At 41.5% G+C, this 11,140-nt stretch overlaps 1 protein-coding gene across 1 annotated transcript in view; it reads left to right on the forward strand.

Moving 5' to 3' along the window:
* The first annotated feature begins 1,928 nt into the window (after positions 1-1,928).
* LOC102755549 (ferritin heavy chain) overlaps positions 1,929-11,140 on the forward strand; it is a 12,772-nt gene continuing 3,560 nt past the window's right edge. The window contains exons 1-3 of the mRNA XM_015561429.1: positions 1,929-2,003; positions 4,039-4,046; positions 4,760-4,763. Coding sequence (XP_015416915.1) covers positions 1,929-2,003; positions 4,039-4,046; positions 4,760-4,763 — 87 coding nt within the window. The remainder of the gene's footprint in view (positions 2,004-4,038; positions 4,047-4,759; positions 4,764-11,140) is intronic.

The raw sequence follows: 11,140 nt of genomic DNA on the forward strand, positions 1-11,140 counted from the left end.
AAGGCTTGGTAGGGGTGGTGGGGCTGTCCACCTCCACGACCTCTGGGCATAGCATCTGCCTTGTGCACAGTGGGGAGGGGCCGCGATGGAGGGAAAACATAACCACGCCATTGTTAGGGGATGAGGTCGAGGGGATAATGCTGTGAGAAGGATGAAAAGAACGATTCTCCATTCTCCATTGTTGTGACTCCCAAGGATGAGCCAACAGCCCCAGCCCGGGAAGGGATGGGTCTTCGCTGCAGCCAGATGCTCCTTTTTCCAGCGCTGCCTGCCATTATTTCTGGCAAGAAGAGGTGGGGGGAGCCTAGCAGCTGAAACAGATTAACCTTTATGCCAGTTTCCTCCCTTTGAGTGATTGCCCTGGACCTGGGGACAGTCAGATTTAGTCAGAAATTGTTTAGAGGTCCCAGTGTGTAAGAGCCCGCCTCTGGAGTTAATGCGCCATTCATGCTTTATCTACAGAGCTACATGAGGCAAACAGAGCTCCTTTCCTCTCCTTCCCCACGGCCACTGCCTTCTGCAGGCCTCATCCTGTTTTGTCTGGGCCCTGGCAATAGCTTCCTGTTCCCCTTCATCTGGCCTCTCGTGCACTGTTGCCAAAGTGATGTTTCTGCCATGCACGTTGGATCCTCTCTCTCTCTCTCTCCTGTGTCAACTGTCACAGATAAAACCCAAGCTCCTTTCTCCAGCTTTTTGGGCATTTAGCACTGAATTCCGGAACTGCTTTTCCAGACAGGCCTCAGCCTCTCCTCTGACCTGGGCCTGACCAGGTGTTCATCCCCCCCACATGGTGCTCAGCACCTGTCGGTCCTTCTGCCTCTGTTCTATCTGATTAACTCCTATTCCCTCACATCCCCCCCTCAAAAAGCAGGACCCCCTCAATTATCACCTCTTTGGCATATTTTTTCCTAGATTGCCCCAAGCACTCTCTCCTGTAATCTACACACAAGTTGTGATTTCTGTGTATTTCCCCTCAAATCAGGAATGATCACCTCCCTTTTGTATATTTATATTTGTGAATCCCCAGCCCCTGGCACAATGTTTTACACATAATAAATGCTCAAAAATGTTTCCTTTCTGCTAGCCTATTCTTATGTATTTAACCTTAAATGTGTTCATACTTTTAGAGCTGAAAGGGAATGGAATGTAGTTTAATCCTTTTTTTTTCCCTCCTTTAAAAAAAAAAAAGGTTAACAAAATCAAAGTCCAGTGAGGGAAGGAATTCACCTTGGGATGCACAGCTGAATTTAATGGCAGAGCTGGGGAACCTAGCTGGGGCTAAACTCCTTAGGTAACTTGAAAAGAACCTTGAAATAAAGGATTGTAGGGGGTAAGGGAAAGAACTAGGTTCATTGCCATGTTTTTTTGCTAGATGATTTATATATGTTACCTTATTTTTATTTGGGGGAACATTTCTTTTTAAAAATTATAGTAAAATACACATAACATAAAATTTACCATCTTGAGCATTTTTTAAAAAATGTTTTTATTTAAGAGAGAGGAAGGGAAAGGAAGAGAGGCACATAGGTGGGTGCTCAGTAAATAAGCTGAAAAGATGACTACACGTTTCTCTTCACCTGTAATGATGAATACCTAATCATTATTATTATATTCATATTAATATATATTTATAATGATTGCAAAAGCACAATCATACAGCATATGCAATAAAGTCTTACTTGTAGGGATTAAAAAAGATCAGGTGACATGGTCTGTCCACCAGGATTGCAGTGTAGCCAGGAGAAGATAGGATACTTTCACACGTACTTTACACGTTATTCTGTATTACATGTAGTCCTTGTAACATTCATGAATGGCAGGGAGGACTAGTTTTATCTCCACTCTTAGGATTCTAGAACCCACTAAGTTGGGGGATTTGACTCAGGTCTCACATAGCTAGAAGATCGAGGTGACTGACTTCAGGCAAGATGCTCAGTCACGTTAAGCACCTCAGTTTGTTCATCTACAAAGTGAAGATAATAGCATCTACTTCTGAGGTCATTGTGAGTCTTGAAAAGCAGACAGTGTAGATGAGTAAAGAATTCAACACAGTCCTGGCCCACTGGACTATTATTTGTCTCTACATCTGGTGTTTTGTCCTTGTTGTAACTCTGCAGATTACTTTGGAGAAGAGGCTTGCAAGTCCCATCCCAGTGGTTTTGCCTCGGGCGGTTGGGAGTATTAATAGCCACTTCTGCTTTACATGTAAGTCCTATGTAAAGCACCTCATGTGATTCCTGTCTGACTCAGGCCCTCTGTGAATGCTTCCTGTACTTCCGCTCCTGGCTTTGTGCTTTTACATAGGACTTGATGCTTCTAAGTCCAGAGGCTAAGGCATAAATCCCATTAGGAATAAAACACAGGATGCTCTCATGTTTTCCGGACTGTGAGTTCTTTTCGATTACCCTCTCTGCAGTCTTCCCAGTGTTCTCGTCACACTTTACGTGGTAGGTGGATTTCAGTTGGTCAGATCGTTGAGGCATCGCAGAAACTAATCTGTACTGATGTCTTAGTTTGTAGAGGCCCCGGGGCACTTGTGTGATAAACAGTGCTGTGTAAATTAAAATGCAACTAAGGATCTCTTCGGTTTTTCTTGAATTAAGTTTATTATGTGTGGTAATTTGCACCTCGGGGCTTTTGTTGTTATTTGTCGCAGTGTCTGTGGCAGTAATGAGCCTGCTCCCAGCATCATTGGCACGGTGCCCCACGGACCATCTATTTGCATTTGGCAGGACTCCATGGTGTACCCTGAACAAATGAATCATCCTCTTTGGGTGGTGGGGAGCCTGAATCATAGGGAGGCCGTGAGCCTCGCTCAGGATCCACAGTGATCCAGGATGGGGGAATACCAGCGAGTTCTTGTTCTGTTCCTAACAGGATTACCCCGTAGCTGGTGAGTCTCAGGTGCCCTAACTCATCCATAGAAGCACAAAGCCAGGGCAGGGAAGTACAGGAAGCATTCATGGAGCCTGAGTCAGACAGGAATCACATGGGGCGCTCTAATAGGACTCACATGTAAAGCAGGAGTGTAGAGCTATTAATATTCCCAGCCATCTAGGACTCTGATCCAGAATCCTTGACTATCTGCTTTACTGTAATAGGTAACACTTTGTTTGCAGCTGCATTGATCCAAACCATTTGAAGGACTAAAAAAGAAAATCTTCAAACTGGTCCCGAAGCCAGTACACTAAAGCTTGTACATCTCTGCGCCTCACACGACAGCTTTAGAGCAGGTGGTACTCTCATCATGAGTCTTACAGAGGTCGTGGAACTCTCCTGGGATCACATAATCAATAGCAGGCTGAGCATTGAGCCCAGGTTTTCTGACAGATCACCACTCAGAGATTCTCTAATTCTAAGAGTCAACAAAAAATAATATATTACACAATGACTTATTTTCAGTTCCTGCTTTTACCACCCTCATGGAGCATCTTAATACTTCAGACTGGGAAAGTTGCAGAAGCTCCTAGCTGAGAGGTGTAAGGCAGGCTGGGGTTTAAGAGAGGAAGCCTTGGTTATCCAGAAGCACTCAGAGACAGAGTCAGAAGTCCTTGCTTTGCCACTTCATAGCTTTACACCTACAGTTAAGTTACTTAGCTGCTTCGTGCCCCATTTTCTTCATCTTTAAAATGGGATAATAATAGTAACTACTTATAAGGTGGGAAGAGTTAATATATGCCAAATGCTTATTAGTTCAATGCCTGGCAGGGAGTAAATGTATTTAGTTATTCTTACAGTAAACACCACGCAGCATAGAGAAACTTCAAAATTATCTCCCTCTTGCTTTCCTCATACTTTCGTTTTGAAGACTTACAGGGAAATAATCCATGCTGTTTCCTCCTCCTCCTCCTTCTCTTCCTCTTCCTCCCCAACTCCCTCCCCTTCCACATCCTTCTTCCTTTCCACATCCCTCTTTCTCTTCACAGACCAGCCTGGCTCAGAGCATGCAGTGAACACTAGGGAGCATTCGTTTGGTTCAGGGCATCCTATATAATCCTGTATAATAAAAGGCTAATATGCAAATTGACCAAACGGCAGAACAACCAGTCACTATGACATGCACTGACCATCAGAGGGCAGATGCTCAACACAGGAGCTGCCCCCTGGTGGTCAGTGCACTCCCATAAGGGGAGCACTGCTCAGCCAGAAGCCAGGATCATGGCTGGCAAGTGCAAGGCAGTGGCGGGAGCCTCTCTGGCCTCCACAGTAGTGCTCTGGACTCCTCAGGGGATGTCTGCCTGCCGGCTTAGACCTGCTTCCCTAAGCAGGCAGGTGGACATCCCCTGAGGTGTCCCAGACTGCAAGAGGGCACAGACAGGCTGAGGGACCCCCTCCCTCCAGTGCACAAATGTCGTGCACTGGGCCTCTAGTGTGTATATATATAAAAGGCTAATATGCTAAGTGTTCAACCATCCGACTCACTATGACACCCACTGACCACCAGGGCGTAGACACTCAACGCAGGAGCTGCCGTGATGCACACTGGCCATTTACAAAAAAAACAGCACTGTGGATCTGGTGCTGACAAAGCAACACTCAGCTTCTCCCAGGTGGGACACTACTCCAGAGCAACACCCCACCAAATCACATCCGATGCTGCCGAGACCCCATGGCACAAAATGCGGCCCACAGCCCAGCCCAGCCCAGAAACAGTGGCTGTGGGCGCTGGGTAATGATGTCACATAGCAACACCCGGCTTCCTCTCCCTAGCGACTAGCCTTGCAGTTTCTTCAGCCCAGGAACATGCCTTGCTTTATAGCCAGGTGGAAACATTTTACACTTTAACCAAATGTCTGTGAAGCATTTTCCCAGGCCTCATCTCATTTCATCCTCACAAAGTCCTGGAGTAGGTAGATAGGAGACTTGGTCGAATCCTATTTTTCTTTCATTAGCCAGAAAACAGAGATTTAAAAAGTTTAATTCTATGTATATAAAAGGCTAAGATGACTCATGCATGCACGATACATATAAAGCTCTCACTGGCACCAATTGTACGCATGTGTTTCGATCTGTCATTGTCGATCATGAATTTGGTTGACACTTCTATTATAGAGAAAGGGCAAATAATGATATTAAAATATTTCTTCTAATTAATTTCCTTTCAATGTGCACGGATTCTTGCACCGGGCCACTAGTCTTATATAATGATGTACCTTGTGGCAGACATGGAATCAAGGTGGCAGAGAGAGACAGGTTACATTGGCTTTCAACCAGTGGCAATACTGCCCGCCCTCCTGGGTTTGGAAATGTGTGTGTGTATGTGTTGGGGGGGTGGTTAAGTTGTCACAATGATTTGGGAGCACTAAAGGAATCAGAGGGCAGGGGATAGGCATATTAATCTCAAACAATGTATGGACAGTCCTGCATAACAAAGAATTGCCCCACCTGAAACTCTACTACAGCCCTCTCTCCCCTAGAATTAACAGGGGCAACATTCCTATTATTTCTGCAAATACAAAAACCAAAATGGGGAGTTAAGACCTATAATTGGGAACCAGGCCCAGGCCCAAGACTATGTGGTTAAGAACAGCTTAGAGAACAGATTTAAATTAGCGCGCAGTGAAAAGAGAGTGTTAATAGAAATCCAGATATTAATAGTGATGAGTCTCCCTTAGCTGAGGAGGACCTCGGCTCAGAACTTGTCCGACCATCACTGTTCTTGAGTCAAGGCTGATAGGGAGTCTACCCAGGGATACATGTTTGTTTTGTCTTCCCCAAAACCTTTTTATCTCTACACTGACTTTGTATGAAATTCTGTTATTGGTCACCCCTCAGATTAAAGCATCAAAAAACCCTATAGCCCTAGCCAGTTCTGCTCAGTGGTTAGAGCGTCAGCCTGAGGACTAAAGGGTCCTGGGTTTGATTCTGGTCAAGGGCACATGCCCCAGTTGTGGACTTGATCCCCAGTAGGGGGCATGCAGGAGGCAGTCAATCAATGATTCTCTCTCATTGTTGGTGTTTCTGTTTCTCCCTCCCTTCCGCTCTGAAATCAATAAAAAAAAAATTTTTTTAAAAAACCTATAAAAGTAGGAGTTTTACTTTTGAACATCTCCAGGAGGCAAAGCAGCAGTATGAGCCAGTCCTTAGATTAAAAGAACTTCTATTCTAGTGGTAAAGTTAAAACATGACCACAACTAAATAAAATACACATTGCCTGTATAAGGTATCATGACAGAAATAACTTGTTCCTGTCTATAATCATGTGAGGTAGGTGGAATTTGTTCCATTTTACAGATAAAGAAACTCAGACTCACAGAGGTCAGGTGACTCATTAGGGTCACACAGCGTAAGTGATTCATGGAGTTTGAACCCACGTCTTCAGATTTGAAATCCTGCTTATTTTCCACCATACCATGCATCTTTTCTGTCTCTGCCTTCAGGAAGCTTACAACACATGGGTGCATCTGAAGTAACATAGATAACATTCATGATGAAACTTGGAGCAATAAACCAAGACTACTTACGAATGAAATCTCTACTTATACTCCTTTCAGAGTAAGTTTCTGTTCTAATTGGACTCGACATTGATAGCTTTAGAAAGCACATAGGTTTGGATTTGGTTGGAATTGATTTATTCAGATTAGTAGATCATGTTACATTCTTGTTTATGAAAAGCTCATTTCAGTTTGAAGTATAGTAAAGTGGAAGATTCTAAAAATAAAATGCCACATTTCTAAGTTTAGTAGATGGGTACAGGGGCTTCATAGAAGGCTATGCATTCTAGATGTTAAACTGTTGAACTTGATAGTATTTTTCAGTGATGCAATGTAATATTTTTTTGCTCAGAGAAGAGTTAAGATCAGAAACGGTTGCTTCAATCATGGAGCTTTATTTAGAAAGTCACCTGTGTTGAACCTGGGAGATACTTGACTTTTCCTCAAGGAAGGCATAGCTCCTCAAGACTACAAACTTTTGCTCTGAAGTCTTGGCAGAAACGGAGACCTTGGGAAAGTAGGGCCCCAGAGGGCCCTGTGTCACAGAGTCAGGGTGCCTCGAGATAGAAAAATCATCTAAATACTGAGTTTCAACCTCTATTTCTTCAGCTGTTCCGTTCATGCAGACACAGGTAGGCAGGGTGCCTAGAAACGAAAGGATTAGGTGGCTTTTACTTCTAAGATGAAAAGGTCCTGGTGCTTTGGTTGCCTGAAGTGGTCAACACCTACCTCCACACACACAGACAACGCTGACTCAGCTAAGGGGCTAACACCAGATTATAAAGCTTCAAAGAAGGCTTCCAGGCATCCAGAGCCCTAGTGGGCCACCTCCCTTTCTCTGTGGAATGCGTTTCCCAGTCTAGACTTTCAGAATTCACTCATATCTTCACCCCTGATCTCCAGCCTGGAATCAGTCTTACATCCTAAAGTTAATGCAAGTTGGTATAGACCACTGCTAGGAAATTTTCGCAGTTTAAGAGGATATATATATATCCCCAGATATATATATATCCCCAGAGCTCCCCAAAAATAGATCAGCCCATCACTACAGATCCTACAGACATTGAAAGATAATAGAAGATTAGTAGTTGCCAGGGTCTGGAAAGAAGGAAGAGTGGATAGTGTCACTATTGCTAATGGGTATATTCAGAATATATATATATTCTGAAATCACCACGATATACACTTTAAATATTTTATACTTTTATATGACATGCATACCTCAATAGGACTGAGAAAATGTTTTCCAAAATCTTTTAAAAAATAGACTTAGTTTAGAGTAAAAGCTTTGGTTCCTGTCTTCTTTTAAAACACTAGGATAGCACATTGCATGCTGTTAGGGTTAGGGTTAGGGGTCTTGTTACAGCTCTGTATGCGACTTCCATGTATGAATTTAGTAGGTCATTATTATTTGCTGCATGAATGTTCTTTGATCTACAAAATGATGATAATCCCTTTCTTGCCCTCCTCATAAAACAATTTCAAAAATACAAAAAAGAGATTTGTATTCTGTGAGCCTGTCAGTACTGGGTCCTTAGCCAGCATTCAGTTCAGCTATTGCTTAGTGAAGGGGAGGATTGACTTGGTCCCTGTCTTTCTAGAGTGTTTCCCAAATGCATTTGAGTAGAATCTAGAAGCGTTAGTGGTATTTGGCAGGGGGCATCTCAAAGGTAGACAATTGCAGGGATTCTTGAGTGAAAGCACTTTATGCTGCCTAAAGTCTAGGATATTTATGGGAGTAAGAATAAGATTGGAGAGAAGGAAGGGTGAAGAAGACAATTACAGGAAACAGTTTGGGGCAAAATGAGGGAAAGTCCTTGAATATAATCCTGATTAGTTTGGACTTGGTACTCTAGGCCAGTGCTTCCCAAACTTTGTCATAGCATATCACTTTTTTTTAAGTTTTTTAAATAACAGGCTATAAGTAGTTTATGACCCCAGATATCTGGCCCAAGAACTTCAACTTTCCTTTAGGCTGAAGTAATCAAGAACTTTCAATAAGTAGGCACACATCCACTGTTTGAAAAGTACTACTAGGCAATGATAATTTTCCAGACTTCAGGAAAATTCTCTCTTCTTCCATCTCTTCAGAGGCCCAGATTGTAATGTGACTGCAACTCTGGATTCCTGCATTAGAACTGGATCCCTGTGGAAACAGAGCTCCCCAAAAATAGATCAGCCCATCACTACAGATCCTACAGACATTGAAAGATAATAGAAGATTAGTAGTTGCCAGGGTCTGGAAAGAAGGAAGAGTGGATAGTGTCACTATTGCTAATGGGTACAGGATTTCTTTTGGGGGTGAATAAAATGTTCAGGAATTAGATAGTAGTGATGGTTCCACAACCTTGTGAATATGCTAAAAACTATTGAATTGTACACTCTAAAAGGTGGATATTATTGATATAATTTATATCTCAATTTTGTTAAAAGAGTAATAGGAAAACAGCATTACATTTGATAACTTATATGCAATGGACAAATCCTGTAAATGACATATTATGAAAGCTGACACAGATGGAAGTAAAAAATCTAAATAGTGCTATATTTAGTATATAAACTAAATTCTCCTTTAAAACCCCCACAAAGAAAACTACAGGCCTGAAGGCTTCTCTGGTGAACGCTAGTAAACATTTGAAGAAGACATTATACCATGTCATTTGTCTCCAAATTGATTTATAGATTCAATGCAATCCCAGTCAAAATCCCAGCACTTTCTTTTTGGTAGAAATTGACAAGCTGATTCTAAAATTTTTATGAAAATGCAAAGGAACTAGAATAGCTAAAACAATTTTGAAAATAGAAAAAGTTGAAGCATTCACAGTATCTGATTTCAAGACTTACTGTAAAACTGCAGTAATGAAGACAATATGATATTGGCATAAGTATATATAGAGAGATCAATTGAACATAACAGAAAGTCCAGAAATAGACCTACATATATTTGATCATTGATTTTCAATAAACACCCAAGGTAATTTGAAAAGGGAAGAATATTTCTTTTCAACAAACATTGCTGGAACAGCCAGATATGGAAAACATGGACCATGACGCTTACCTCACACTCTGCACCAAAATGGATCATAGACCTAAACATAAAAACTCCACTTGTAAAACTTACAGAAGAAAACAAAACAGAAAATTCTTTTAATGTTAGAATAGACAGGAATTTCTTAGAAAAGAAATATAAGATACACAAAAATCCTGAACTATTTAAAAAATTATAAATTGGACTTCATCAAATTTAAAGACATTTATTTGGTCTTTAAAAGATATCATTGTAAAAATGAAAAAACATGCCACAGACTGGGAGAAAACATTCTCGATACTTAAATCTGACAAAGGACTGTATCCAGAATATATGTAGAGAACTCTTACTACCCAATAATGAAAGAGACAAAAACAAAACAAAACACCCTCAGTTAAAAATGGTCAAAAGATTTGAATAGACACATCATGAAAGAAAATAAATGACCAATAAGCACATGGAAAGTTGCTCAACATTGCTAGTCATCAGGGAAATGCAATTTTAAAATACAGTGAGATACTGTTAGATAGGGCTAGGATCTCAAGGTCTGGGTCGTTCTGACTAAATGCTGTTCTTGCTGAATGGTAAAATGTAGCACAGTATTTTGCCCAGGCAGATGTAAAAAACTGCCTAAGTGGAGTCAACTGCAAAGAAGAAATTAATATGTAATTAGCCAAATAACGTATAAACGGTGTCCACAAAAAATGTATATGCACTTTAAAAGGTGATAGTTCAATTTTGAAAGTGAAATATATTTTAATAAACACTACTTCATAGTTATTCAAAGTGTATGGATACATTTATTGGGATATTCTATGTAAGTAATGGCTAAGCCTCCCAGACAGGAGACAGAGCTTTGGAGGTGAATCCCGTTTCCTTTACTTGATGCAGGGAAACAAAACTACCTAATGACAAACATCTTGTTCTTTTTTTTCCCATTGATTCCAGAGAGAGGAAGGGAGATAGAGAGAAAGGGAGAGAAAAATCGATGTGAGAAACATCGATCAGTTTCCTCCCGTATGGGCCGCAACCTGGGTATGTGCCCTGACTGGGAATCAAATCCATGACCCTTTGGCGCACAGGACAGCGCTCCAACCAACTGAGCCACAGCAGCCACGACACATCTCGTTCTCGAATGGAACATTTCAAGCAGTGAACCCTTTGTGTTTGGTAACAATACCACTACACACCCATTAGGTTGACACTGATGGCTAAATGTTTTCGGACACTGGAGTTCTCGTGCATTGCTGGCGGGAGGTGGGGGGGGGGGATGCAAAAATGGACAACCACTTTGGAAAACAGTTTGATGTTTTATAAAATTAAGCATACATTTACCATGTGACCCATTCTAAGGGCCATACCTAGGACAAATGAAAACATGTTCACAAAAAGACATGTACAGACTATTCATGGCTGCTTTTTCATGATAGCTTCAAACTGGAAACACCCTAATTGTCCATCTCTAAGTGACTAGGTAACCAAATTATGTTACATCCATAAAATGGTATCCTATCAGCAATTTTAAAAAACCGCTGATCCTTGCAATAATATGGATGAATCGTAAAACTTCGTTATGCAAAAGGAGCCAGCCAGAAACGAACATATAATGTACTGTATTATTCCATTTCTGTGACAGAACAGATAGATCTAATTTATAGTGATAGAAAGCAGACCAGTG

Source organism: Myotis davidii, unplaced genomic scaffold (assembly GCF_000327345.1).
Source record: "Myotis davidii unplaced genomic scaffold, ASM32734v1 scaffold916, whole genome shotgun sequence".
NCBI classification, from domain to species: Eukaryota; Metazoa; Chordata; class Mammalia; order Chiroptera; family Vespertilionidae; genus Myotis; species Myotis davidii.